At 55.3% G+C, this 27,795-nt stretch overlaps 13 protein-coding genes across 13 annotated transcripts; 7 read left to right on the forward strand and 6 right to left on the reverse strand.

Annotated features, from left to right (window-relative positions):
- Positions 1-47: 47 nt before the first annotated feature.
- Positions 48-1,190, reverse strand: OT_ostta06g04420 (Lipase, class 3; the record flags this gene model as incomplete). Its single annotated transcript, XM_003080043.2, has 1 exon — positions 48-1,190. The coding sequence occupies one exon, from the start codon at positions 1,188-1,190 to the stop codon at positions 48-50; it is 1,143 nt and encodes a 380-aa protein (XP_003080091.2).
- Positions 1,191-1,403: 213 nt separating this feature from the next.
- On the forward strand, positions 1,404-1,928 carry OT_ostta06g04430 (Acyl-CoA N-acyltransferase; the record flags this gene model as incomplete). The annotated part of the gene is made up of 1 exon (XM_003080044.2): positions 1,404-1,928. The coding sequence occupies one exon, from the start codon at positions 1,404-1,406 to the stop codon at positions 1,926-1,928; it is 525 nt and encodes a 174-aa protein (XP_003080092.2).
- A 178-nt stretch (positions 1,929-2,106) lies between these two features.
- On the forward strand, positions 2,107-4,401 carry OT_ostta06g04440 (Concanavalin A-like lectin/glucanases superfamily; the record flags this gene model as incomplete). Its single annotated transcript, XM_022984120.1, has 1 exon — positions 2,107-4,401. One exon carries the CDS (start codon positions 2,107-2,109, stop codon positions 4,399-4,401), a length of 2,295 nt encoding a protein of 764 aa, XP_022839313.1.
- Positions 4,402-4,552: 151 nt separating this feature from the next.
- Positions 4,553-5,942, reverse strand: OT_ostta06g04450 (Thiolase-like, subgroup; the record flags this gene model as incomplete). The annotated part of the gene is made up of 2 exons (XM_003080045.2): positions 4,553-5,725; positions 5,841-5,942. The coding sequence occupies 2 exons, from the start codon at positions 5,940-5,942 to the stop codon at positions 4,553-4,555; spliced, it is 1,275 nt and encodes a 424-aa protein (XP_003080093.2).
- A 172-nt stretch (positions 5,943-6,114) lies between these two features.
- On the reverse strand, positions 6,115-20,022 carry OT_ostta06g04460 (Dynein heavy chain; the record flags this gene model as incomplete). The annotated part of the gene is made up of 1 exon (XM_022984121.1): positions 6,115-20,022. The coding sequence occupies one exon, from the start codon at positions 20,020-20,022 to the stop codon at positions 6,115-6,117; it is 13,908 nt and encodes a 4,635-aa protein (XP_022839314.1).
- Positions 20,023-20,147: 125 nt separating this feature from the next.
- OT_ostta06g04470 (unnamed product) lies at positions 20,148-20,666 on the forward strand (the record flags this gene model as incomplete). The annotated part of the gene is made up of 1 exon (XM_022984122.1): positions 20,148-20,666. One exon carries the CDS (start codon positions 20,148-20,150, stop codon positions 20,664-20,666), a length of 519 nt encoding a protein of 172 aa, XP_022839315.1.
- On the reverse strand, positions 20,667-21,896 carry OT_ostta06g04480 (tRNA isopentenyltransferase; the record flags this gene model as incomplete). Its single annotated transcript, XM_022984123.1, has 1 exon — positions 20,667-21,896. One exon carries the CDS (start codon positions 21,894-21,896, stop codon positions 20,667-20,669), a length of 1,230 nt encoding a protein of 409 aa, XP_022839316.1.
- Positions 21,897-21,930: 34 nt separating this feature from the next.
- OT_ostta06g04490 (Programmed cell death protein 2, C-terminal) lies at positions 21,931-23,331 on the forward strand (the record flags this gene model as incomplete). Its single annotated transcript, XM_003080048.2, has 1 exon — positions 21,931-23,331. The coding sequence occupies one exon, from the start codon at positions 21,931-21,933 to the stop codon at positions 23,329-23,331; it is 1,401 nt and encodes a 466-aa protein (XP_003080096.2).
- Positions 23,332-23,453: 122 nt separating this feature from the next.
- On the forward strand, positions 23,454-23,819 carry OT_ostta06g04500 (Uncharacterised protein family UPF0060; the record flags this gene model as incomplete). The annotated part of the gene is made up of 1 exon (XM_022984124.1): positions 23,454-23,819. One exon carries the CDS (start codon positions 23,454-23,456, stop codon positions 23,817-23,819), a length of 366 nt encoding a protein of 121 aa, XP_022839317.1.
- Positions 23,820-23,884: 65 nt separating this feature from the next.
- OT_ostta06g04510 (Zinc finger, RING/FYVE/PHD-type) lies at positions 23,885-24,706 on the reverse strand (the record flags this gene model as incomplete). Its single annotated transcript, XM_022984125.1, has 1 exon — positions 23,885-24,706. One exon carries the CDS (start codon positions 24,704-24,706, stop codon positions 23,885-23,887), a length of 822 nt encoding a protein of 273 aa, XP_022839318.1.
- A 398-nt stretch (positions 24,707-25,104) lies between these two features.
- OT_ostta06g04520 (Tetratricopeptide repeat) lies at positions 25,105-25,938 on the forward strand (the record flags this gene model as incomplete). The annotated part of the gene is made up of 1 exon (XM_003080050.1): positions 25,105-25,938. One exon carries the CDS (start codon positions 25,105-25,107, stop codon positions 25,936-25,938), a length of 834 nt encoding a protein of 277 aa, XP_003080098.1.
- Positions 25,939-26,308: 370 nt separating this feature from the next.
- Positions 26,309-26,704, forward strand: OT_ostta06g04530 (Uncharacterised protein family UPF0136,Transmembrane; the record flags this gene model as incomplete). Its single annotated transcript, XM_022984126.1, has 1 exon — positions 26,309-26,704. One exon carries the CDS (start codon positions 26,309-26,311, stop codon positions 26,702-26,704), a length of 396 nt encoding a protein of 131 aa, XP_022839319.1.
- A 53-nt stretch (positions 26,705-26,757) lies between these two features.
- Positions 26,758-27,783, reverse strand: OT_ostta06g04540 (unnamed product; the record flags this gene model as incomplete). The annotated part of the gene is made up of 1 exon (XM_022984127.1): positions 26,758-27,783. The coding sequence occupies one exon, from the start codon at positions 27,781-27,783 to the stop codon at positions 26,758-26,760; it is 1,026 nt and encodes a 341-aa protein (XP_022839320.1).
- Between the last annotated feature and the right edge of the window lie 12 nt (positions 27,784-27,795).

Here is a 27,795-nt window from a genome sequence, read left to right on the forward strand (position 1 = left end):
GATACCGGACCGGGACCGGTAGTAGATTTTAAATATTAGGCTAGTAATTAGATGGGAGATGAAGGATTCAGCACGCGACGAATCGTGAGAAATTGGAGCGCATCGACGTACGCCTGCGAGTTGTGGTCGCCGAGCGTTCGCATCGCCGTCATCGGGGACTGCGTGATATCCTCCAACTCCATTTGCAGTTTCGTCAACACGTCGTCGCCGAAGAACCGACTCAGAGTTGGCTTCCCTTGGTCGTTGTTCGCGCTCTCCAACCAGTACAACTCACCGATGGATTCGTACAGGAAGCGATTCTTCGTGAACATCCCCTCGCCAAAGATTTCGCGACGCCAATCGAGCAAGCCACCGATGAAATCCGTCTTTGTCGCCGCCGAAAAAACGGGATCGGCGGCGAGCCACATGCGAGGAATGACATCATTTGCCAGCACGTACTGACGAACCATCGCCGCTCCTTGCTCAAACCCCAAAAGGCGCATGATTTCGTTCATGCCGATTGTCGCCTCGTCGCTCGCCGACCGTCCGCTCGCCAGGCGATCGTACGCCAAGACAGGCGGCGCACCAAACGTGTGAATCGGCCCAACGCGCGATTCCTCCAATCCGAGCTCCAATCTCGCCCTCGCCGCGCACACGATCGCCATGGACCCACCGAGCGAGTGTCCGGTGAAGTAAAACGTCCCGGTGAACCCGTCGTCGCCGCGTAACCACGGTTTGAGGTCGTCCCAAAACTCATCCGTCATCTCTAAAACACCCTGGTGACACACCACGGGCGTCTCCCTCCGCAGTCGCTGCGGCCACACCTTTGCAATCTGCCACGACAGTTTATTCCTATCCGTGTCCGGTTGATTCCACGCCGCGCCTCTGATGACGACGAAGCGCTCGTTCCGCGCCGCGTCATCCGCCACGGCGAACGCCGTCGCGCCCGTCGCCCCTCTCGCCCGCGTCGTCGCCCCATCGTCCGCGAACCACGTCGGGAGATCGTCCCCTCTGTACACAAAGTTCGACGCCCGCGCGCATCGCGTCGCCAGCGTCAGCGCGTCCGTCGCCTCGGCGTCGCGCGCGACCGACGCCGCGGGCGTCCACGTCGAGGACATCGCGCGCGACCGACGTCGTCGCCCCCGCGTCGACGCCCCGGCCACGGACGCGCCCTCGCTCGCGCCCGCGAGACGGCCGCGCGCGAGCGCCATCGCGGCCGTCGGGCGACGCCGCGCAGCGTCGCGCGCGCGTCGGACGCCCTCGGCGCTGGCGTCGACCGCTCGACCTTTGTTTTGGACGCTCACTAAACCCTACATCCAGACGCACTAAACCCTAAATCCACCCCCACGCGTCGCGCGCGAGGGCGCGTTCGCATCGTTCGTCGATCGCCCGACGCCCCGGCGCGGACGCGCGCGCGCGAGGCCATGGGGGTGTGCGTGCGCGCGGCGACGATTGATGACCTGTGGGCGATGCAGCGGTGTAACCTGATGTGCCTGCCGGAGAATTACCAGATGAAGTACTACCTGTACCACGCCCTGAGTTGGCCGAGTTTGCTCCAAGTCGCCGACGTCGACGGCGCCGTCGTGGGCTACGTCCTCGCCAAGCTCGACGAGGAGTCCACGACGGAGATCAAGGGGCACATCACGTCTTTATCGGTGCTGCGAACGCATAGAAAATTAGGGTTGGCGGCGACGCTCATGCGCGCGGCGCATCGGGCGTTGACGGAGTGCTACGGGGCGAGAGACGTGAGTTTACACGTCAGAGTGAGCAACGAGGCGGCGATACATCTGTACAGGGATGTTTTGGCGTACGAGGAGGTCGGGGTGGAGGAGAAGTATTACGCGGACGGGGAGAACGCGTATAACATGCGGTTGACGTTTGATTACGGCGGCGAAGACGCAACGCGCGGACTCGCGCGCGACGCCGCCAAGCTCGCCGTCCACGCGTGAGCGTCTCGACCGCCACGGCGCGGGCGACCTTTTCATTAGAATGATATTCTTCGTTTCTTTTCGCGCCGTGCGTCGCGTCCTTTCCCATGGAATCATCGGGCGCGCTCGAAGAACCGAGGCGACGACGTCCGCGCCCGCGCGTCGTCCGCATTCCTCGCCCGTCCCGAGCGCGCGCGACATGAGCGCCTTCGAGGACTTGGGCCTGTGCCCCGAGCTCATCGTCGCCGCCGACGTCGCCGGGTTCACGCTGCCGACGCCGATACAGAGCGAAGCCATTCCGCTGTGTCTCACCGGCGGCGACGTCTTGGCGAGCGCGGAAACGGGGAGCGGGAAGACGTTCGCGTTCGGTGCGCCCGTGTTACAGCTCACGCGGGAAACGATGATGGTGGAGCGCGAGCGTGAGCGCGGTGGGACGTGGACGCGCGGGACGACGACGACGAGCGAGGCGGTGGAAACGTTGGGGACGCGGGCGCGGTTGAGCGCGAACGCGCGAAGCGCGACGTGCGCGACGGATTACGCGAGTGGACGGACGCAGTCGCGATCGATGACGTCGTGGGGTGGCGTGAGAGGTCGATACGGCATCGATCCGAGACGCGAGGGGGAGACGGTGGGGAAGGTGATGTTCGAAGCGGAGGTGACGGATGACGGCTTGGCCAGGTTTGGGTTCTCCTCGAGGTTCGGCGCGTTGGACGGTTTAGGCGCCGATGCGCACTCATACGGGTACGGAGGGACGGGAAAGAAGTCGCACAACAAATCGTTCGAGGACTACGGCGAGAAGTTCAAGAAGGGCGACGTTGTGGGATGTTTGTTGGACATCGAAGGCGGCGTCGTGTCGTTTACGAAGAATGGAAAATCGCTCGGCGACGCGTTTCGATTGAGTGAACAGAGCGCGAAGAGCGACGGGCTCTTCCCCGCGGTGTGTCTGAAGAACGCGGAGTGCGTTGTGAGGTTCGTCGAAGAAGATTTCAAGCACGCGCCACCGGAAGGGTACGTCGGATTTGGCTCTCTCAACTCTCGAGACGCGGTGGACGGCGACGATCCCGCAAGCGCGGAGGCGCGCTCAAAGTCCGGAGTCAGGATACCGCGTGCGCTCATCTTGGAGCCTGCGCGAGAGTTGGCCGAGCAAACGCATGAGTTTTTCGTCAACTTTGCATCCGAGTTCAGAGATCCGGCGATCGTGCCCGGTTTGTTCATCGGCGGCGTCAAGGAGGGACCGCAACACGCGCTCCTGCGAGAGGGCGTGGACATTGTCACGGGAACTCCGATTAGGGTCTTGGAGCTCGTGCAAAACGGTAAGCTCGATCTCAGCGCCATTCGGTACTTTGTCTTGGACGAGGCCGATCGACTTTTGGACACCGGCAATCAGGCGACGATTTTGAAACTCTTTGAACGCATGCCCAAACTCGCGGCATCCGCGACGGAGCGTTTGCAAGTCATGCTCTTCTCCGCCACGCTGCACTCGCCCGAGATTCGTGAGCTCGCGGGTTTCTTGACCGTGAACGCGACGTGGGTGGATTTAAAAGGGAAAGACGCGGTGCCGGAGACGGTGCATCACGCCCTCGTACTCGTGGATCCGACGACGCAAGACGTGGACGCGCTCGAGCCCAAGGTCCTCACAGATCGAGCGCACTCCTTGGCCTCCACGCTCGATGGCGACGACGCGTTGAGCGAATCGATCAAGAGATTAAAGCCCCACATTCTTCGTGGAATCATAGACGCGCACGAGATGGACCAGTGCATGATCTTCTGTCGCACAAACTTTGATTGCGACAACTTGGAAAAGTTTCTCAACGAAAGCGGTGGTGGGAAGCGATTTCGAGGCGCCGACGTCGGCGGCGTCGAGGGCAAGTACTCGTGCTGCGTCTTAGGAGGTGCTCGAAACATGGATGAACGCAGACGAAACTTACAAGCGTTCAAAAATGGCGATGTACGCTTTCTCATTTGCACGGATGTCGCGGCTCGAGGTATCGACATCAAAAACCTTCCGTACGTCATAAACATGACGCTGCCGGACAAAAGTGAAGATTACATCCATCGGATCGGCAGAGTCGGCCGTGCGGATACAATGGGACTAGCGATATCGATCGTCGCCGCAAAGAACGAAAGAGTGTGGTACTGCACGAAGAAGGGCTACAAGCCTTGGTTTGATCCCAAACCCGACGACGTCAAACTCATGTCGGAGGGAGGTCACACGATTTGGTACAACGAACCAAAGCTCTTGAAGGACATCGAGAAGCGACTTGGATCGACGGTGGCGCCGCTCGGGCCAAATTACGCACTCCCAGACTCGTTCGGCGTGCAAGATAAGGACGCGTACGGGAAAGCGCGCGACGAAAAGCCAAACGAGGAGACGAACGAACATTTGTTGGCGTATGCGCCGCACGTTCGCGCATTGGCTGCGTTGGAGACCAAAGTTCAGAGCTCGTTCTGGGAACTCAAACGGAAATTCGCGGCGTGTGAATCGATGGAATAGGAGTTTGTAGCGAGAGAAAATGTATAAAAACAAGTCAAAATTGTGCGCAGAGCACTAGGCGATGGAGACATAATGTGTTCGCGCACCCTGAGTTGGCCGCCTCCTCGGGTCCGCGCCACCATCGTGCGAGAACTTCAGCCTGCTGATTCCATCAGTCTTCGACCGAGACGAGCGCTGCAACGCCCATCCCTGAACCCACGCAGCAACTAAACATACCAGTCTTCGCACCGCGCCGGTGCATTTCATAAACAAGCGTCGCTAAGCATCTCGCCCCAGTGGCGCCGAGCGGATGTCCCAACGCGATGGCGCCGCCGTTCACGTTGACGCGCTCGGGATCGAGCCCTAACTTTTCGATGCAGTACGTCGCTTGAGATGCAAAGGCTTCGTTCAACTCGTACAGGTCAATGTCATCGACAGTCAAGTTTGCAGCCTTGAGAGCTGCAGGAATCGCCACGGCGGGACCGATGCCCATGAGAGCGGGATCGCATCCGACGGCAGAGAAAGAGCGCCACGTGGCCAATATCGGCAGACCGCGTGCCTCGGCGTATGATCGACGCGCCAGAACAACTGCGGCGGCACCGTCGGAGACTTGCGATGCGTTTCCAGGAGTCGTACTACCACCCTTCTTGAACACTGCTGGTAACCGAGCCAGCGTAGCGAGCGTCGTCTCTGGACGAATGCCGTCGTCTTCCGACACGATGATGTCCGCGCCTTCCGCGTTCTTCGTGTGAATCGGAACGATTTCATTCTTGAAACGACCACTCGCGCGCGCAGCGGCAGCTCGCGCGTGCGAACGTGCCGCCATCGTGTCTTGGGTCTCGCGCGAGATGCCGTACTTTTCCGCAACGTTTTCGCTCGTCACGCCCATGGGTATGAGACAGTTTTGAGCGTCGCTCGACGACGCCACTCGGGGATTGAACCCGCCCTCCCACTTCATCGGATTTGACGTCATCGTCTCCACTCCAGCCCCGATACCGACGTCGTAGTACCCAGCCTTGATTCCCGCCGCGATGTCCGCGCACGCCTGTATTCCGGACGAGCACTGTCTATTCGTCGTCCGCACTGGCACCTCCTTCGGGAACCCCGCCAAGAACATCGCGATACGACACTCGTTCGCCCTCTGACTCGAACTCCCCAAGACGCTTCCGACCACGACGTCCCCGACCTCGCTCGGATCGATATTGGCCCGCCGCGTCGCCGCCTGGAGCACCGCCGCGACGAGATCATCCGCCGGCGTCTTGGCCAATCCTCCCTTCTTCGCCCTCGTGATCGGGGTTCGACACGCCGCGACGACGACGACGTCATCCGGTGATTTCGTGAATCCCTAAGCGATCGCGCGCGCGCGTCGTCAGTCGATGCACATCGGTCGCGCGTCGACGATTTCAATCCGTGACGATTCTCTCTAACGACTTTGACCTTCGACGCGACCTTTGCCTCACCTTGTTCGCGGAAGCGACGCCAAACGCGTTCGCCCCAGAGGTTGGCGCCACCACGTGGTTCGCGAGCGATCGAACGCGGCGAGACGCGGCGTCTTGAGACATCACGGTCGAGGTACACCGAAACTGCCGCGCGGGAGAGTGAGGACAGGGAGAGACCCCGAGGGCGCGAGGGCGACGAGAAGCTCGTCGTGAATGTGACCCCCCAGACGTTCGTCGGGCGGTTAGAAGACGTGAATGAATGATATAACATGAGCGAACGAACGTTCGCCATCGTCTACGCGTCGATATTGAGAACGAGGGCGACGCCTCGAAGCGTCCAGGCGCTCGCGTGGTCCTGCGAACCCAAGTCAGCCTCAAAGACGAGACCTCGACCCATGGCGTCGCGGCGGTTTTGGGTGAAGTACACGGGAGTCTTGAAAGTGTTTACGTTGGTGTTGGCATCGCTCGACGCACCGCCGAGATCTGTCGAAGACCGACGGTACGGGACGAGACGGAGAATCGGGAGCTCGCTGACGAGACATTTGTCGCTGGGTTGCGTCAGGACCCTTCGATCGAGGTCCCACACCGCGCCCTCTAAGAACAGGCCAGAGATTAAGCATCCTAACTCTGGTTTCTCTTCGACATCGTCTACGGAGATGAATTCCGTGACTTCCGTGTACATGGCGGACGCGTCGAGGGGCCAACCTCTCGCGCGACAAGCGCTCTGAATGAGCGCGGCGATGTACGTCTCCGGACAATGCAGACCACTTAGCCACATCACCTTCGGCTCGCCTTCGAGCGCCCACGACTTGAACTGTTTTTCACGAGTTTTGTACCACGTCATCCAAGATTGCACGTCTTTATCCGTGGGTGGTGCTGCCGCTTTCCACTCGTCAGGAAGATATCCACATGAGAGCGCATCGGCGACTGCATCGAGCTCCCGAGAAGATCCTATTTCCCCTTTCAAAGCCTTGATGAGTTCTCTCAGTGAGCGTTGAATTACTATTTTCAGATAATTGTGACGCTCAATTTCCTGAAACAGCACCACCGTCGTCGGCGAGGGCGTTTCCCCATCGAATCCTCGCTGAAGTTTCGCGGTGTCAAATTCAAACTCTTCATTCGTCACTACTTTGAGAATCTCGCAAGCTATGACGAGTGTCATGTCTTGGGAATTATTTTTATCAGAATCAACATCGCTTGCGGCCACCTCTAGTTTGCTCTGAAGCGAAAGCACGTTGGACCATAATTCTTTCGCCGCTCGAGTGGAGTGAGCGACATCGGCGTTGGCGTGTAATCCTAGAACCTCCGGTGTTTGCACGTCGGGGAGAGCATCGATGACGCAAAGCTGCTCGTCGTACGTCATATTCTTTGCCGGTAGCTCGTATCGCACTCCACCGTTCTCTTCGTCGTCGTAGAACATGAACTTTTGCAATCCATCAAATAAGAAGTCGCCAAAGTACTCCTCCAAGTATGCGTTGAGCACTCGACGATCGTAATGATCACTCACACGCCCTCCGTACATCGCCTCACCAATAAGATATTTTAATGCGGTCCAAGGTATCATTCTCGAACCGTTTCGGTCGCCTCTTACCTTGTCGCAATACGCCTTGATTAGGCTGAAGGAGATTCGGAAGTCCGTCTCGTTGAAATCATACGCCACGTTCCAACCAAGTTTGCCGTATTTTCGCCTTTCTTGCACCGCGGCATGAAAAAATGCGAGTACGTATGCCAGTGCTCTGAAGAATGGGTTTCGACAACTGCCCAAAACGTCTTCGGACAACCTCCCGTATGAGGCTTTCATGTTCATTTTAAGCCCATCAGGCGGTTCTGTCACAACCTTGAGGCTTCGTTGTAAAATTCCAATCGGGAACGTCGCGATGGGGTCGGTCGTGAGCCACAGACGGAAATCTTTGTGTGGATTTACCAAGCCATCGATGACCTTCTCGAGCGTCGCGAGCCATTTGGGTAGCAGATGGCAGTTTTGCAACATGAGCCACAGGCCTCGTGATGCGCACGTGAGAATGAGCTCCTCCGCCTTTGGACCCATGCCCTGGCCTAGAGCCATGAACTTCAGTTTACCGCCGGGCTTGAATCCCATTGCTTCACCCAGAGCGAATATATCAAACGCGGGATCTGCTCCGGGAGACAAGATGAAAACCACGGGCGTTAACTTAGAAGATAGCTTGAAGATGGCATTGTAATCAGAAATCGGCGGTGTAACGAATCTCACATCCATGGTCTTCACGATGTAATTCGACACCGCCATAGGCACTCTGTCTAACCGCGCGCATCGCAACAGGCAGAGACGTTCAAGTTCCGAGAGTTTGTCCGAGAAGTCATCAGGTAACGAAGTCGCTTCTGGTTTCTCGCAATCATACCACTCTCTCCACTCGCACGCGTTGCGCTCAATGCGACTGGTGATCTCCGTTAGTGCGGTGCAGCCTCCATCGCGTTTGGCGACTTCGTTGCTTAGATGTATCAAGTCCTGCCAACCGCGCTCTGACCACCACTCGATCGGTTGCGACGTTTCTGAAGCATCGTCGAGCGTCACACACCCTTTCAGAAAGAATTGCAAGAGCTTCACATTTAATCTGCCTTGTCCTTCCTGGATACGAGTCGTCATCTGAAACGAAAGCGCGAGTTTGTCGCGCTTGAAGAGGCCCAAACATGCAAACCTATACACGTCGTAAGTCAACCTGTCGACTAGATCAGCTAAGCGCTTGTGCAAATTGTCGCATGTCGGCGTGACCACGAGAGTGTTACAAAACACATCCAAAAAGCTCGAAAGAGAATACTCGTACATTGCGTTGAGATTCGACAACGCAGATATGACGAAAAAGAGAATCGCACCGCGCTTCGCAACTGGCGAGTAACACAATTGCGCTTGGTTCAACTCGTTCGCAGACTTCGCAGCAAGCACAAGTTTTTCAGAAATTTCAATCGACTTTGTCTTTGCGCTCTCAAGTGTTTCAATGAGCTCAACATTATCGACAATCTCGCCTTGCGCGGTAGATAGTTCGTGAAGCAGAGTGTCTTCCAACGTTTTCAGCAGAGCTCGATTCGCGACTGTCTCTTTGACAAGTTTCTCTCGTTCTGTCTCGAGATCTGGTCGTTCCTGTTTTACAGTGACGCTCAACAGTTGCTCTTGCAGTCCGAGCTCGGTCACGGAGTAATTGATGATGATGGTCTTTCCCGTGACATCAGGATCGTAGTGAGGGTTTGGTAGCTTGGTGGTCATGTACAGCCGGAAGTTTTCGTCCCACTCAACTTCGGAATCACCAAGTTTGATCATCTTAGCGCCGTTCGGCGCGTAATAAAAGCTCTTTTTCAATACTGGGTCCAACACCGGATCGATGTACTCACCAAGATTCTCAATCAAAAAAGGAAGACCATACTGAATGGCCAGTTCGAGTTGCTTCAGGAAATCCGCATCCGTTTGCCGTTTCACCTTGCCGTCGAGCAGCGCTCCCTCTCGCGATTTGATCCACTTCACCGCTTGCATTTGCGGGTCGATGCATAGAGGAAACCTTCCAGCCCTCATTGTAAGCATACCATTCTGCACACTGAGTTCATCGCCTGGTAGTCCTTCTGCAAACCATGAGTTTATTTCGTTTTCATCCGTGAGGAGCGCTTGAAGTTTGAATGGTTCACTCATCGGCACGCCTAGGCTGCGTAAATGTTCCTGCAGATGATTGTGCACAAATTGTCGACGGAAGTCAAATGTGAATGGTCCCGCGTACGATAAGAATGCAGATGTGAGCAAACAGTCGCCTATTAAGCGTTCTTTTCGCGTGCTCAACTCCTGCATCTCGTTGGTCCATCTGACTTTCTCGCTGGCGAGCCCAGAAATCAACCTTTCGGCGGCGTTGAGGCGATTCGCCATGAGTTCGGCGCTTTGCTTTAGATCTTGTTGGCGAGCGCTCTTTTCTTCGAATTGTGTGCTCAGCTGTTTGAGTTCTTCCTGCAAACTTTTTAATTCACTCTTGGTTTCGACGAGCTCGACTTCCTTGATACTCAATGTCTTCTCTGCATTCGCCACCGCCGCTCTTTTCGGGTTTACCATTCGAGCGACCTTATTGTAGTTGATCATGGCGAATACCCATTTCAGCAACCCAGCACCGGCCGTCGAAATTTTTGTTACCTCTTCCGGATTGAATTTAGAATCTTTTGTGTACTCTCGGATCGCTTTCATTTGCTTCTCCTTGATCCCGTCCTTGTCGAATTCAACGAGAGACCGCAAGAAGTTTGTATCCGCCATCATCCCCTTCGCGCCAGACCATGAAACGTTGGGTAAACCTTTTAAAATCATCACGCACTCACATACACGCTGAACCACAATGTTCGGCTTCGCGAATGATCGAATTTCCGTAATCTCGTCCTTCTTGAGATTATTCAACGCAGCGGCTGCTTCTTCAAGCGCGGGAATCGCTGCTTCTAAATCAGCCTCAGCCTCTGTTTTCTCCTTTGCGATTCGTTCCGAGTCTTTTATCAGTTCCTCTTCTTTATTCGATGCATTTTCTGCTTTTGTCTCAACTTCAGCCGTGCGCGTGGTGATGCGCTCGAGCAGCGCATCACACTCTGTCGCTTGCTGAGTCACCACAACTTGCGCGTCGTTCAATTTTGTTCGCATCACGTCCACCTCTGCACTCGCTTGTATCAACTTTTCGAGACCTCCACTGAGACGTTTGATTGAGTTATCGATCGACGTGCGTTGTTCATTCAGTGCCGTTTTGTACGACGCAATGAAGTCCAAGTAGTGTTTTGGCGTGACATAATTGTGCCTGTCCAGTCGAGACTTGAACTTTTCGTTCAGCGCTATGGCGGCGCAATGAGTGTAGACAATGTGTGAGTCGATTTTCTCCTTGAACTCTTCGGGCAAACTGACGGTCGAGAGTAACGAGTTGCTGACTTCCAACAAAGCTTCCTTCGGCCACTCTGTGAACCAATCGATGACGGTGTTATTGACTAGACCAGGAAAGTTCCTGCAGCGATGCCGCAGCATATCACCCACGGGAGACATTGCGAGAACGATGTGCAGGTTCGCGCGACAACGCGAGATGAAAAATCTCCATCCTTCGTCACGAGTGACTGGTACCTTGTTAGCATGTAGGTCTTCTCGGATCGCGTTCACTAGAGCATCTTTTTCTTCGTCTGCGAACAGCGCTGGAACTATACCGGTTGTGAGCATGTTATTGATCAATTCCAAAAAGCCTTCTTCGACGACGTGATTATCTGTGAACAGGAACATCGTTGCTTTATTCTGCACGCCGAGAGTGTTGTAAAGCTTTTTTAGGTCATCGCGAAACGTTTCGTCGTCGTAACCGCGCGTAAGCGTAATTTCAAACACTTCGCAGTGAGCCATTTCAGCGGCAAGACGTGCGAGCGATTGTTTGCCACTACCACCGACTCCAACCAACAGCGCATGACCATTTTCAGTGCGTAGAACGCGATGAATACGCGTGAGATGTTCTAATGCATGGTCGAAAAGCACCAATTCTGTCGGTGCCGAACCGTCTTTCAATTTACCGTTGTGTACACTGACCAGCTCTTCGAACCATGGTTTGACCTTCGCATAATCGCCAACGTCTTGGTATACGCGCACACGCTCCTTTGAAATATTTTCGCCCATCTCATCGTTGCCAAATTCGTCCACGTCGGAGTTTGTACACTCAGGAGCGTAATCTGCGAACAGAATCGGGTTCGCTGAGACGGACTCGTACTCATCTGTGCAACTGTGATGAATCAGCGACGATATCTTGCTGTGCACGAAGGACCGATCTTCGTCAGAGATCAGTCGGTCGTGAAACACGCGAGTCGCCTCGTTTCGCCAGAGTCTTAAAAGTTCATTTGCATTCCGAATCGTTGATGGCGTCGCTTTTGACATTCCTTCGAACAATCGGCTCAGATCTCTGAGATTGAATACGTAATGGAATCGACTCGGCGTGGGCAATAGTTTTGAGATGACACTCTTGTATAGATCCAAAGTCATGTTCACTATGAGCTCCCGCGTGTCTCGACGTATGTCTAACGTCTTTGAAGTGTTTTCGATTATTGAGCCGTAGATGATCTTCAGGTTACTCTCGTCGGGTGTCTGCATCTCAAATACTTGAAACATGGATACGAAACGAGCATCCACGTCGCTTCGTGCGCCACCGGGATGCCCCATCGCCGCTATGTACTGAATATCTTTCATATGAAGCCAGTTCAAGTCTCTTCCGCGATCATACGTGCCGCCACGATCGAGCATGAGCTTGAGCAGTGCGATCGGTTGCTGCGTGCCGTACTTGTCTACGGCAGGCATGTTCAAGTCATCAATGAAGCACAAGAGCCGCTTGCCTAGGGGGGGACCTACCGTGTCCTTGGTGCGCTTCTCAACTGAATCCATTATCGAACTATGAACATCGTTTGCGGTTGTGCGTGAACTAAAGTTGATCGTCAACGTGTTCGTCTTGCCGTCCTTCAAGCGTTCTTGCAAGTAGTTTTTCACCACCACTGTTTTGCTGGTACCGCTGTCGCCGGTGAGGAGCGTGTTGGCGTTGCAAGAGCACATGACGTCCATGAGCCAGTTCGTCCTCGCCGTATGGGCCGTAGAGACTAATATCGAGGAGAACGCCGTGTTTGGCTGCAAGGTGAGAGGCGTCGTGAGGCTTTTCCAATCGTACCACGCATTCTGTTCAATGTTGAAGCCGTAATCGTACAACGTCTCCTCTCGAGGCAACGTATCACCCACGTCTGCGAGTCGTCTGACAAAGTCATCGAATCGAGCGCGGTCTGATTTCCCTGCTGTTTCTACCACGGTAGCTCCAAAAGACCAAACTAAACAGAAAATGAAAGCCGATTCCAGGGTAGAAGAGTATGTTTCGGCCACGCTCACGTCCTCGTCGTTTAATTGTGAGTCAATGACATCAAGAAAGTTCCCTAACAGAATGCAAAACTGCTTGATCACCGAGATTACCGGACGGTTTATGGATGTCTTGATCAGGGCAGTGACACTTCCATCCAAATCTGCTCCCTCATAGCAAAAAGCTGTCATTTTATCCATGTATTTCTCAAACATGCATGTAAGCGGCTCGCGGTGCCGTGTGTTCACACTCGCCGTCCATGTCTTGAGAAAAGGTTTGTATCCTAGATTTTTCGGGTCCACGTAAACCATTCCACATCGGCTGACTGTCGCCGGTGACGCGTACTTCAAATCTGCGACTTCAAATAGAAGTTTGCAATGATCCTGAAGACGAATGCGTTCACCGTTAGGTAACGTGAGTAATCGATTATCATCCATGACGCTATTCATGTTCTCAACCCAAACTGCATCGACGTCACCGTCGAACACGATGTATTTCAAATCATTCTCTCGTCCATTTGCGAGGGGTTTGTTGCAGTCACGGAATATGTTCGAAAGGAGTCCGTTCGTCCAATCTCTAGTGTCTGGATCCAACTCGCCGTATAACTCGGAAACCGTTTGCGCCTTGGGATTCAGAATGTGCAACTTTGTATTTCTGCCGATCGTGGTTTGCGCTCGAGCGATGGTTTCTAATATAACCGATTTACCGCCACCGGTTTCACCAACGAGCATGGTCGTATGCCTCGTGAGCATTGTTTCGTACAGTTGTATTATTTTGTCCACCTGCTCTCCGGGACCTGTCATGACCTGATAGCCGCGCTCTGCCAAATCACGCTCAATGACATCATTAAGAGTCGGGTAACGGACTCGGGGGCACGAGATTCCGGGGAAAAGATCGTTTATGAGCCCCAAGAACAGAGGAACGTCGTCGAAGACGAACTTTGGTAAGTTCATGTCTCGTAGCGCTCGCATGAGGACTACTTCCTCGCTGAGTTCTGGGGAATCGCGTTTCAAGCCTCCAGCCATCACGAGAACCGATTTAAGGGCTCTTAGACCGAAGTCGTAGTGTGACCGCTTGCTGAGTTGTTCTTTCGCGAGCCGGTACAACATGGTCATCTTTTTCGCGAGCGTCTTCGCCGCGTTGAAACCCTCACTAAACAGCATGATTTCACAAATCTGCTCTAAATCTGGAACAATCATCGTCACGGGACGGAAGAGAGCCTTCAAATTATCCGGGAGTTCGGTTCGGCCGGCATAACCTGGGTTCATTGTGATAAATACGCCTGTACGTGAATCACATTTAATTTCTTTGCCTTCGAAGTGGAATCGAGTAAGATTATGTTTCAAGGCTTCTTGAATCTGCTTAATTTGAGATGAAACGACTGACAGTACTTCAGCCTCGATGCGATTGAATTCGTCAAAGCAACCCCAAGCGCCGCACTGAACGAGGCCGCTAAAGATTGCGCCCATGGCCTTGTAATCGAGACCCTCGCCACAGTTGAAGACGACGCAAAGTAGCGCCATGGACTTGGCCAGGTCTTTGGTGGTCTCCGTTTTGCCCGTCCCTGCGGGCCCGCTCGGAGCGCCACCAAGACGGTACGTGAGCGCCGTTGTTAGAGTGATGTAACATCGATCTGTCAAGCCGGTGATGACGAGACGCCCGTTCAGGCCCATGTACTCATAGCCGTACTTGAATTCGCCACTGCACTGATTGATGACGATGTCATCGCGTGATTTGTCCCACTTGAATCGTAACTGCGACTCCCAAGCAAAGTCTGCTTCGTCTAGAATTGAATCTCGCAGAAACGAGTCGACAATATCTCTAGCATGCACGTCAATGATAATGAGTGTGTTCACTTTTTTCCGTTCGTTCGAACTCAGTTCGCCGCGTACCATTTTCGTGAGAATGTGAAGCTGAGACGACAATTTATCGCTGTATTTCTTCATCGCAAGTTTGTCGCCAGCGCTAATCGCCTTGAAGACACTTTGCACCTCCCATGTCCACCAAATCTGCGATCCGACGAGCGTGATCATTCCGAGTTGCTCTTTGATCCAATCTTCACGCTCACAAGTCATATATCGCGCGACGCCGTACTTGCAAAGAGCGCGCAGCGTCGCTCGCATTTCCTCCTCCACCGCCGACATCCAATCCTCCACTGGTCCCTGGATTTTCACCGGCGATTTGAACTTGAACGACTCTCCCTCAGCCGAACTCATACCGACTATAGATGACTTATCTGAACTGAACGACAAGTTTGCACAGTTATCGAACAACTTTAACATGTGTTCTTGGATCGAAGTCGGATCTACAGCTCCTAGGATTGAGAGTAGCTCTTCGTCTGAGATGAAGAAGAACCTCGGAAAGGCATCTCTCTTTGTATCCAAATACTGGCTTAAGCTCTTCTGGCAAACTTCAAGTTCGGCGCGTAAGTCCTTGAGTAGTTCGAGCCGCCCTTCTGCTCTGCATATATCCAGTATGAACTTCGTCTTCACCGTTTCAGACATCAATTTTCGAAATTTAGTGTCCACGTCATCGAAATGATCCGCCTCTTCAGGGAGCTGCATGCGAATATCATCCGAACCACCAAAAATGCTCAATAAGTACATCCAGCGCTGTTGCGTATCTGTCCATACTTGTAAAACGTTGCCGACTAAAGCAAGTGTAGCTTCCCACTCGCGGACAACATCGATGAGCGGATCGGAGTGTCGGCTTGCAGACATACTCTGGAGAGTCAAACCGGTGTCCTCCAACGCGAGCGATATTTCTTCAACAGCGCACAGCACGTGCGTCGGTTGCGAGTGTTTCTTACTCTTCCCCTTTGAATACGGTTTCAGATCGAATCGCATTTCTCGCCACGACTTATCTATGGCATTCAAATCGTTCTCTATTTTCAGCTCCTTCTCCGCCGCAGCGGTGATGTCCATGATTTTTTGCGCGTGCGAATGTAGTTTCATTCGAAGAAGAGTTTGCATCGTGAATTGCGCAGGTTCAGCGGTTTCGTCCTCAAATCCAACGACACGAAAAACATTAATCCAGTGTCTAGGACGAAACCCGTCAAACTTCAAGTCCTCAATAAGATTCAAGTCGACCTCGATATTACTGATTTCGTCTTGTACGGCGAGCAAAAGACGATGAGATTGTAGAGCTTCTGGAAGTTTTGTCAGCAATTTCCTGCCAACATTTACCACACTCGATTGTACGTTAGAGGTCACGATATCTGTGATCCGTACATCTTGAATTTGCTGCAACTGATGCTGATACGCTCGTCGACACTCGTAAATCTTCGCCATGGATTCCAGGTCGATGCGTGCGAGCTCAAGCGATTCAAACACTGCACTCTCCACACCAAAGACGCGCTCGCTGTCTCGAATGCCATCCATGACGCTCTCCGTCCTAAGAAGTTCTTCTCGAAAGGATTCGAAAATGATGAATCCTGCGTCGATGTTGACGAGAAGATCGGCCGAAGTTGGTCCCTGACTTCTCAGTCGTTTTGCGAAATCGTTTCCACCTTCCTGAAATTCCCGTACCATCTTCCTCAGTTCTATCTTGCACTCTGAAACTTGTGCACACGCTTCATCGCAAACACTGGTAGCGCGCTCACGTAGTTTCGAAAACGTCGGGATCATCATCATCGCACGATATTGGTTTGACGGATCTTGTTCAATTTTGTGCTTCGTCCTCACGATGAAACGGCGAATGACACAGCTCGCGAAAAATTCGGTTTGCGTATCTTCGCGCACGTCTCGTATTGCCTCCAACAACGATTTCACCTCCTTGAAGCCGACTGGGTTTGTTGAAAATATCTTCATGATCGCATCTAGACGATCGTAAACATTGTTCATCAGCTCGACGTCTACATTGTACGTCGCTGCACCAATTTCCTCTATCCACCGCACGCTCATATCTTTCACGACATCTGCAAGATTTTTCGCGCTCACGTGTACGGAACCCACGCTAATACAGCTCTCCTCCTCCATCGCCCGAATCGTATCCTCATACTGTAGGAAGGTGCGCTGAAGCCTCAGCGCACTCATGTCTTTGACATGCTCGTGAATGACGCTCTGCTGATCAGCCTTCCAAACTGCTTGATGACGTTTCCAAATCTCCATGTGTCGGCGAATTTCACCCACACAAATATTTGTGGTATTGCTAAGTGACATAAGCGCATCATGCACGCGCTCATTCTCTAAAATTTCGTTACCGAAGTTGAACGTTCGTGCCAGTGTATTCATGCCATCGCCAATTTCCATAGCGAGGAGTGCCGACAAGCTCACATCCGAACTCGAGGCGACTTTCTGCTCTGGAACTTCCAAGCACGTGCCATCCATCCAGCGACCGAGAACGGAAACGCTGCGAGCGATAGACTTTGCCGCGTGCATGATAGAACGTGACAATTCCTTCAGCGGCGGGTCGCACACAATTTCCCCCGCACGTAAGCAAATGTCCAACTTAAAGATTGCATAATCGTAGATCGCCGACTTGTTGAATTGCTCTTCCATGTCAGCGATGGCTCGCTCGGTAGCCAAGATTAGGGCTTCGTATATCGCGTTTTCCCAGCGCGCGTAGTATTCCTTGAGATGCACCACTTTACCCGTGCTCGAGCCATGGACAATCTCCTCAACTTTCAACAACAATCGCATGATTCCCAAATATTCATCTCTGATGTTAGAGGAAACTACGTTGCATTGCGTGGCGAGCCGTGCGAAGAAGTCGCCACTTGTAATTTGTCTGTCTGAATCGATTATTTTTGTAATGTCGAAGAAAGAAGCCCCAGAAATGCGACCGACCGCTCTTTCAATGTCACAATCGGTTGCTCGCATCGCGCTGAGCATCGCTGCAAACTCATCCAATTCCTTCGTGTACGCCGCAACAAAATCAGGGACGCTCAACGAGTTCCAGTTGCATGTCCTCGTACCGCGCTGCAGTGATGCGCCATCCAAAGCCTCGATGCGTGTGTGGAAAATTTGCGTCTCGAGTGACGAAAGAGAATCCAATACGTCTCGTCGACGAGAGAGCATTTTACCAAGTATACCCCGGTAAACGCCATACTTTTCGCTTTGAAGTTCCACACCGCGCGCTTCTGCTGGAATAACAAATCCCAGACGCTCTAAACCGCGCGTTTCTTTGATTAACGTGATCAGCTCGGGTCGAAAATTAATGACCAGTTCTCCAGTCGCGTCCTTGCGCAAAATGGGCTGCGTCAAGCTGGAGGACAAAGTCGTTTTGATCTCATCATTCCACGTCTTTGCGCGCTGCTTCTCATATTTGAGCATTAATTTTGCCAAAGCGAGGAATTTGGCGTTTACTTCTTGCGATACCGGAGTATTTCGAATCGATTGCTGATCCGCCACGCACTCCGAAAATAGTCGCATCGTGCATCGAAGTTTGAAAAACAGCGCCCGCGCCCAGTGCACTGAGCCGCTTACAGGCGGTTGGTCCCGATTTAGCGGAGGAGAGCGGCGATTTGTGTTAAACGTATGCCTCGCCGAATCGATCTCTCTCGAAAACTGCTCTAAAACATCTTGCATTTTACCAATGATTTGGTTGTTGAGCATCTTACGAGTCGATCCCGTTGGCGATGATTCGCTAGTTTGTGAGTTCATTGTCTTCTTCAGCTCCTTCACTAGCTCCAACGCGTCTGAACTGCTGCGTAAGCGTTTGAAACATGCATCGATAAAGTTGCACAACACGCGTTCGATTCGAGTCTTCTCCATTATGAACGATTTGTGCATGGACTTCCAACTCTCCGCTTGCGACACATCAAATATATCCACTTGAGACATCTTGATGCTCAGGCAAAGTGCATCAACTCTCGCAGAGATGTCATTCACACCGTCGGCGTCTAACGTCAGCTTTTTCAATCGAGGACTTAGAAAATTGCGAAAATCGTTGATGACCACAATCATTTCACCCAAGTGTTTGCTCACGCCCGCGACATAATCTGATTTTGAAAACAAACGGTCCCGATCAAACTCCCACCTCGAATCTCTGTTTGATCGCTCAATCTCTTCTCGGGTTTTTGAGTATTCTTCTTTCCATGAGCTCATTATCATCTGCGCAAGCGTCACGTCTCGAAGCACCTCACACAAGTCCTCTCCGCCGGACACCTTTGTAAAGAGCTCTTGATAGCACACACATCCACGAACGCGATGGACGAGCGCATCGGAGAGCCTCGCAAGCAGCGTCCCCATGCGTGAATCATCATTATAGTGGTGTGAAATCACCCAGACCAATCGTAGCGCCCGAACTGTCGATGCGATAGTTCGAAGCACGTCTCGCAGACATCCGTAGCTAAGCACATGAAAATGCTTCTCGAGAGTTGACAGGAACTTTATGTTATCCGAGCTTACGTTGTGCAAATGCATAAGTTCACCGCGCAACGATTGAAATGATTCCAGAACCCCGCAGACTCGAGAAGTGAAATCATCGGACGAGTCGGGGCGTTTGGTGGCGAATCTATGCAACACGTCCAAGACGACTTGCATTCCTGGGTCTTCGAGCTGCTTGATCAAGCCGGATAGATCGTTGTTGCGAGCGCGCCAGAGACGAATCTCCACGAGAGGCCCTTCGTGTACACTATCTCCCTTTACTCCTGGATCGTGTTCGTTGCGCGCCTTCGCTGCTGACATGACTTCACACCACTCAGCCAATGCTGCTTCCACCTGTCGCACAAAATTGTCATCATCACTCGCTGTCTCAGGATCGACTTCTGCGAGTGCACGTTGACCGTTAGCGCCGACACTGAAGCTAAACGAATTTCGCTCTCGAAGTGTGGTCGGGCTAACGGATACCCGATCGATGAACTCGCGAATGTGTTTTGCAAAGGATCGACTCTCGGCGGCCTCGCTCGATTCGATTGCAGAGAGGAAGGAATACCTCAAAGTCGCGTGAAGCTCACCCAAAGACGCGCCGTGAGGGTAAAACCCATACATCGCGTTCGATAGCGCTTCTAAATCGATTGAAGTCGTGTCGTGCAGAGAATCTGGTCGCACGAGGAACAACACGGGTTCTTGACCATCGCTTGCGCCCGCGACGAGCTCGAGCGTCCCGCGCATTGAGTCGTTCTGTCTCCCTCCTCCGACGTCTCTCATCGGTTCGCACGCGTTCGTTGTATCCGTGAGCGCTTTTGAAGGCTTCACCTCGTCGATGACGCGCTCTCGAAATTTAAGCACGAGCACTTCGTCGCGACCTTTATCGAGAAACTCCAGCACCGCTCGTCTAGACCCAGAGGCGAAACCGTGGACGTCGCCCTCGCCGCCGTCGCGGCACGTCCCGGCGAGTCGAAGGATGAAGCGCAAGCGTGCATCCTCGTCCTCTTCGTCCTCTTGTTCCACGGTCGCGTCGTCGCTCGACGCCGTCATGCGGTCGTCGCGAAGTGCGGGCGCGCATACAACGATCGCTTTGACCGCGTGCCGGTTCGTCTCCCCAGCCGAGGGCGGTATTTTTAGTCCGACGAGCCGCACAGGACGACGCGACGACGACGACGATGATCGAGGAGCTCGAGGCGTACGCGCGCGAGAGCAAGGTGGACGATTTGTTCCGAGACATGATGACGGGATGTTTCAAGACGCGACCGAGCTCGCCGGCGACGTACATCTTGGAGTATCTCGCGAGCTCGCACCCAGAGGAGAGCTTGGAGCACGCGCGGGCGTTCGTGGACCTGAAGGATGGAATACTCCGCGAATCGGCAAAGAGAAATGCACCGGACACGGCAGATTGCGTCATAGATACTGCCGTGGCCGATGTGACCACACCATGCGCCGAAGTCGAGAAGGAGACGCCCGAGGAAATCGTCGAGGCGCCTCTCACGATGGACGCGAACGACGAATCTGAGCACGCGGAAGAACAGCCCGAGCAGGAGGCGTTCGAGCCGGTTGAACCGGTCGAAGACGAAGGGGGCGACGAGATACAAGAGGAAAAAGGATCAAAGACGAAAGGGAGAGACATCGTCGATGAGTCGGACAGAGAAGGCGAAGGCGACATCAGCGTTGAGCAAGAGGACTGACTAAATTAGCGCTCTAATTCTATCTAACACGCGCTCCATGGCGCTCGCATCGCTCAGAACAGACAAATGCGGCCTGTATCGCTTCAGCACTTCGAGTTCTTCTTTCGAGACGTCCGCCATTTGCTCGCCCCCCGCGTGGTGCTCATCGCACTCGAACTCGGTCAACACGCGACGAGCGATGTCTTCGCACGAGCTCGAAGCGTCGATCCACAAGTACTTTGATTCGCCCCGGAACCATGTAAATTGCCTTTTTGCGTACGCGCGATTGAGGCCTTGAATCTCTTTCAGGAGTTCCAACAGCGTGTCCGCGCTCACGTCTATATCCTTCGCCCGCGCCTTTGCTAAGTACTCCATCGCTTGGCGGTAACCGATGGCCCTCGCGGCAACGTTCCCACCGGGTGCGATTCCAGCGTCTAATAACCACGCCGCTTCGTCCATGATCCCGTTTAATATCATATTTTCTACCCTCTCATCGATTTTACGATACAGCTCCACTCTCGGCGCCGAGAGAAAGAAACATCTAAAATCGAAACGCTCGTCGGGCGATGCGCGGTCATACGATGACACCGTTCGCCCACTCGCCAGAAGAATTTCATACGCGCGCGTCAAACGATACCAATCGTTCTCGCTCAGTCCTCTCGCGGTGTCTTCATCACCCAAACCCACAAGTGCGTCGCACGCGGCGCGCCAACCTCCGCGTTCTCGCGCCTCGCCGATCTCTCGCGCGGCTCGCTCGCGCGTTTCGCTCGTCGACGCCGGCGCCGTGGGCTTCCCATCCGTGAGCCACTTCAGATACATCCCCGCCCCCCCGACGACGATCGCGACGTTCCCTCTGTCGCGAATCTCTCGCAGCGTTCGCACGCAATCGTCGTAATACGCCGCGGCATCGTACTCCTCGCTCTCGACTCTCGCGTCTCGCTCGTCCAACATGTGATGCGTCGCTCGCCCGCGTTGTTCCCTCGTCACCTTCCCCGAGCCCACGTCCAAGCCCTTATATATCTGCACCGAATCGCACGACACGATTTCAAACCGTCCGCGCGTCGCCCTCGACGCGATCTCGATCGCCACCGACGACTTTCCCACCCCCGTCGGTCCCGTGAGCACGAGCACGCGTTGGGCCTCGCGCGTCGTCGCCGTCGACGCCGCGCGCCCGCTCGCCCGTCGCCGAGCGATCGCGCGCCGAGCGACCGCGGTCGTCCACGACACCGTTGAACGCAGCGCCCGCGGCATCGCTCGCGCGGTCGCCCGTCGCCGACTGCGGACGATGCGTCGCATTCGCGGCGGCGCCGCACTCGACGCCCGCGCGATGCGGAGAGACGACGACGCGGCGCCGGACGAGGACGACGACGACGACGGGGTCGATGCCCACGCGCGCGAGCTCGACGCCGTCGTCCTGGGCTTCGCCGGACGCATGACGACGCAGCGAGAGCGCGCGCGCACGCGCTCGGCGGTCGACGTGCACAAAGTGGGCGGCGCGCCGGTGCCCGTGGTCGAGCGCGCGGGCGATGACGGGGCGAACGATGACGTCGCGGAAGCGACGAGGCGCCTGTGCGCGGTGGCGTGCGGGTCGTGTGGACGAACGATGACGCTGGTGACGCAAACGTACGCGCCGCGGGCGAACGCGCGGACGCGCGCGTTGTACGTCTACGCGTGCGCGCGCGGATGTCGAGGAAACGCCGCGTGGGCGTGCGTGCGAGCGCAGAAGACGATAGGTGTGGATGATGCGAATACGACGCGCGGCGGTGACGCGAGCGAAGACGTGGGAGTGGGGGGTGAGGAGGAGAGGCGCGCGGCCGGCGGCGGCGTGGTCGAACGCGCGCCGGCGATGGAGGACTCGTGGGACGACCCAGAGTCGAGCTCGTGGTGCGACGGCGGTGGAGACACCGATGCATTGAGCGCAGAGCTTGACGCGATGTTATTAGCGACGTCGTCGAGCGCGACGACTGAGAAGGAGGCGAACGCAGAGGCGCGAGTCGACGACGACGACGACGAAATCGCCGAGGGACCGTGCGCGGCGCAGTCTTTGCGAGCGGCGTACGACGCATCGTGCGACAAGCAATTTGCGGAGTATTACATCATCGCAGACGCCGAGCCGTCGTGCACGAGCGCGCTCTCGGCGAAGGAGACGGCGCACGCGGAGTCGCTCTTGACAGAGTACGCCAATCGAGAAGGCGTCTCCGTGAGCGACATCTTAACGAAAGGCGATGAGGACAGCGAGTGGGCGGGCGAATCGTATGAGAAAGGTGAGGCGACATACGTGGATGACGCCTACATGAAATTTAGCGAACGCTTACGGCGCGCGCCGGAGCAATGCATGCGTTATAACGCGGGCGGTATGAAATTTATTTGGCCGACTGCGACGCGGCCAAAGCCAACAAAGTGCGATGCGTGCGGCGCACATCGCGTGTGTGAGCTTCAACTCACACCAGCAATGGTGACCGACGTCGAGGAGGCGCTCACGATGCACAAGGGCGATCGAACGCGTCTGGCGAACGAGGACGAGCTTTTGGCGTGGGATTGGCACACCGTCTGCGTATTCACCTGTCCGGACTCGTGCGTCTCGAGCGACGACGTCGCCGCGGACGTCGCGTACGTTCGCGAACACGTGCTCGTCGCCGAAAGCGACACTAGCGGAGAATCTCTTCTCAAGGCCACGCGCGCGTAGCGACTTGTGTTGTAGCCAAGACATTCAACTGTAGTTCTTTCCCTGCTCGGACGGCACCAGACGGCGACGCGTGAGATGAGCAGAGAATCCGCGTGCGCGAATACGTGGAAATCACACGAGTCATGAGCGGCGAGTGGACCGCTCGTCGCGTCGTCATCGTCGTCGCGCTCTTCGTTCTCGCCGGTTTCCTCGAAATTGGAGGTTGTTACGGCTTTTGGAAGAGTTTTCGAGCCGAACCGAACACGCACAAGGCTTGGGCCGTTTTGGGCGCCGTATCGTTGTGTGCGTACGGTTCGGTGTTTTTGTTGATGCCGATGGACGACTTCGGTAGGATAATGGCGGTGTACGGAGGGTTTTTCATTGCGTTGAGCTACGCGTGGGGCGCCGTAGTCGACGGCTTCAAGCTGGACGCGGGCGATTACATTGGCGCGACTGTCGTCCTGGTGGGCGTTCTCATCGCCATGCTCTGGCCGCGAGATCGCACGTGAGCATTAACTCCCTAAATCTAGTCATCTAGCTACAATAGTCGTCAACTTTGTTGATCTCTAGCGAGTCACAGGAACGGCTTGAACGCGCGCGGCCGAATTTCTATTTTGGATTTGCACCAAGGACACCTACGTTTGGCCTTTGGTACCTGCCATACCCTCAGCGCGCACTCACCGCACTGTCTGACGTGTTGACACGGATAAAACATGTGTCGAGTGACGCCCTCGGCGTCGTCAAACGGTGTGAGACAAATACCGCACTCGTCGTGGTTCCCGCTCATGACGCGGAGCTCAAACGTCACGGAAGACGGCGCTCCGCCCTCGACGTCTTCGACTACTTTGTCAACATCAACGTCGTCATCCTCAACGTACCCACTCGTCGGCCCGATTTCCGTCTGCATCGACGCGTGTGTCTGCGTCGCGGCGTCCACGAGCAGCGTCTTCGCCGCGCTCACTATACTCCTGTTCGTCGTGTCCGTGAGCGCCCGTCGCTTAAAATCTCCGAGCCCGTCTCGAGCATTCGCCGTCGGCGAATGCGCCCTCGCGCGTTTCGCCGCCGCGAGCTTGCGTACGAAGCCGCCGGCGCCGAGCGCCGGCGCGCGCGCCCGTCCCGCCGACTCAAACCGATTCTCCGAGCTCACTCGTCTCTGAGCTCCATCGTCTTCGCTCGGCCTCGCGCCCTCGGTCGAGCGCACGTCATCTTCCACGCCGTCTCCGCGCACGTTTCCCGGTCGAGCGTCGCGCGCGACGCTCGCTTCGCCGTGCACGTGTCGCTTCTGTTCCAAGCAACGCTCGACGTGCGCGTGTATGAGGACGACGTGCGTGGATTTGTTACACACCGGACACGACGCCAATCGACTCGCCGAATGTCGCTCGAGCGCGGACGCCATCGCGCGTCGGTCGCGCCGCGCCGCGTCGCCGTCGCCGCCGACGCCGACGCGCCCACGAACGACGAGCTGTCGAGCGTGCGTTTTGAACACACGAGGGACACCTTCTTGAGTGCGCACTCATAGACTCCACCATGAGTCACACACCGCCAAAACGCGCGACGTGTGCGAGAGGGCGATCTGGAAAGATAACGCGATGGTCGGTACGGCGGAACGATCGACGGCGCATCGCACCGCGTGCCGAGCGTGCGCGCGCGCGAACGCTCGAGATGACGACCGAGGCGTTGGTTTCACGCGCGAGCGCGCGATCGAGCGACGACGTCGATCGATCGAGGCGAAACGCGCGAGGACGACGTCCGAGAACCACGGCTCGACACGGACGACCTGGGCGATGCTCGGCGATGACGGAGACGGACGGAGCGACGGAGACGGGGCGAAACCGACGAGCGATGTTATCGATGGGGATGTTCACCTCGCTCGCGTCGTTGGGTGGGGCGAGAGAGGCGCGCGCGGCGCAGCCTACGCTGCCGAAGGAGCTCACGGAGCCGGATGAAATCTTTAGCGAAGACTTCAACGTAACCTTTGCGGGATTAGAGGTCGATCACAAGGACTTGATCTACGCCTTGGTCGTCGGCCAGACGATCGGCTTCATAGGGTCCACCGTATCTGGCTTCACCGCTCGAAAGCGAGCGAAGGAGATCGAGCGACTGAACGCGACGCTGCTAAAGGTGAACAAGGAGGTGCGTAAAGAGCTTCGCTCAAGCCAAGGTCGCAAGGTGGCGACGCCCATGGACTCCACCGACGACGGCTCGAGCGAAGTCGTCGTTGAGATAATCTCGCTGCTCAAGAGTGGAAAGTCCAAGCTCAAGGCGCAAGCGGCGGACGAGGCGAAGGCGACATTCACAAAGGCGCTCGCGCTCATCGAGAACAACCAAAGCGCTCTGAAGGAGCCGTGGAAAGCGGTCCGCAAGGCAGAGCGTGGTTTGGGCGCGGCGGCTTCGCGTTTGGGTGAGTACGAACAAGCATTGACGCATATGAAGAAGGTGTTGGCGTTGAGCACCGAACACGGTGATACTTCCGTCGCAACGGATGCGTACGGCACGATTGCCGATCTGTACGCCGAGTTAGACCAAATCGAGGTCGCGTCGGATTGGTACGACAAGTACTTCGAGTCACTCGCGCTCGAGGATGAGAAGGAGAAGGCGGAGATCGCCGCATCAAAGGTGACGCGTTAGCAGCGTAGAAGAGCTCGGGATTTGAATTTGTATTAATACGCACACGTCTTGGGTACAGAGCGCTAGCTCGTTCTCAGGAACACTCGTCACCTCTCGACGCGGACCGACGCGCGTACGGTGAATGATAACACGCTCGGTCTTCGGCGTACGTTCCCTCGCGCACTCCAACTTCCAAGCTCGCTCGACCGACCCCAGAGCTCGACGAGGGCGAGCGGCCGTTCGATCAATCGAAGCAATCAACCGAAGCTCGTCGAGCGCGTTCTCGTCGTCTCCATCGACCGCAGCGTCGAAAGTCGCGAGTGAAACACGCGTTCGCGTCGTCTCAAGCGCGGCGTCGCTCGACAACGGCGATATCTTTCGCGCGCACGACATGCACGGGATGTGCGTTCCGTCGCACGACTTCTGTCTGACGTTCCCGTTCGGTGGAATGGTAGCCCTGTTTGGCGTCGCGGGATACGTCATGCGACGATCGATGCCGAGCTTGATATCAGGTGTAGTCATCGGCGGCGCCCTCATCGCCACAGGCGCGGCGAGCTTACGGGCGTGGTCAACGGGCGCGGCGAGCTTCCCGTGGACGGCTTCGAGCGCCGCCGTCACGGGCGTTTTGGCCTACGTCATGTGGAAGAAGTTCCTCGTCTCGCACGCCATGTTCCCAAGCGGGATCTTGGCGATCAGCAGCGCGATCATGCTTGCGTTTTACGCGAAGAACCTCTTCATCGACGGCGGTAATCCACCGAAGAAGCCGGCCAAGGAGTCGGCAGATTAACTGTGTAATATCGGTACTGTAGTCGGCGTAACAACATGATACATGAAGTAGATTTACAATATAGCGCTCTCTCTCAGCCAATTCTGCACGATAAGAACGATGTTAGCGACAACTATGACAAGCAAAGCGAACGAGGAGCATGCGCTCAGGAAACGCTCCATGATACCCGAGGACCGTTTCGACGCGACGAGCGCTCCGGCGGTGAGCGCCAGCGCCAGTGCAAGTACAGTGTCGCGCGTTATCACCGCACGTCGATACGCGTTGAGCTCGTTCACCGCTGCGGCGACAATCTTTTCAGAGGTTTCGCTCACGCGCGCGACGGCTTCGTCGCACGTCTTCGAACTCGCTTTCGATCGCCGCGTTGCTTCGTCAAGATCCTCCGTGGAATTGGCGACGGATTCTTCGATGGCATCGATTTCTCGACTGAAGTCGGCGAGTGTTTCTCCGTAGCGAGCGTTCAAAGACTCAACGTATCGGGATAATAGACTCTGATTGAGCTCTAAGTCTTTCATCTTTTGCGCCAATAATCTGAAAACGTTCGCATCTCCGCCACCGCCGCCTTTCGCCAACTCGCTCGTGGAAGGAATATTCGGCTTCGATGTCGCGACAGTCGTAGCGTTCGTCACGTTCACCGTAGAGGGTACGGTGACGTTTGAAACCGCGGCACCCGTATCTGTGCCATTAGCCTCTGCCGACGACGCGTTCACCGACGCCGTGTCATCGACAGGAATCTCTTTGAGAGATGCTTCACGTTGTGTCCCATCGCCGGTGGCGTTCATATTCGCTCGCGACGCAGATATCTTGTACCCACGCCCGTCTGCATCCGTTCCATTGCCTCCTCGTGTCTCGTCTGCAGTCTGTGAGACATTCTTTGTCTCGTGTTCGCCGACACTCACATCCACCGTCGCGTCCTCTTCAACCTCCTCGTCGGCTTCATTATCACTGAGCAAAGACTCTACCTCCTGCACTTCAGCTTGTAATCGTTCCATTTCCTCCTTCAACGTCTCCTTAGCATCTTTACCATGAACTCGGAGAAGCGAGAGCGTACAAAAGTGCTGTTTCTCGTGATGGCCAATCATCTTCACCTGCAC

This window comes from Ostreococcus tauri (assembly GCF_000214015.3).
Source record: "Ostreococcus tauri WGS project CAID00000000 data, contig chromosome 06, whole genome shotgun sequence".
Taxonomy (NCBI): Eukaryota; Viridiplantae; Chlorophyta; class Mamiellophyceae; order Mamiellales; family Bathycoccaceae; genus Ostreococcus; species Ostreococcus tauri.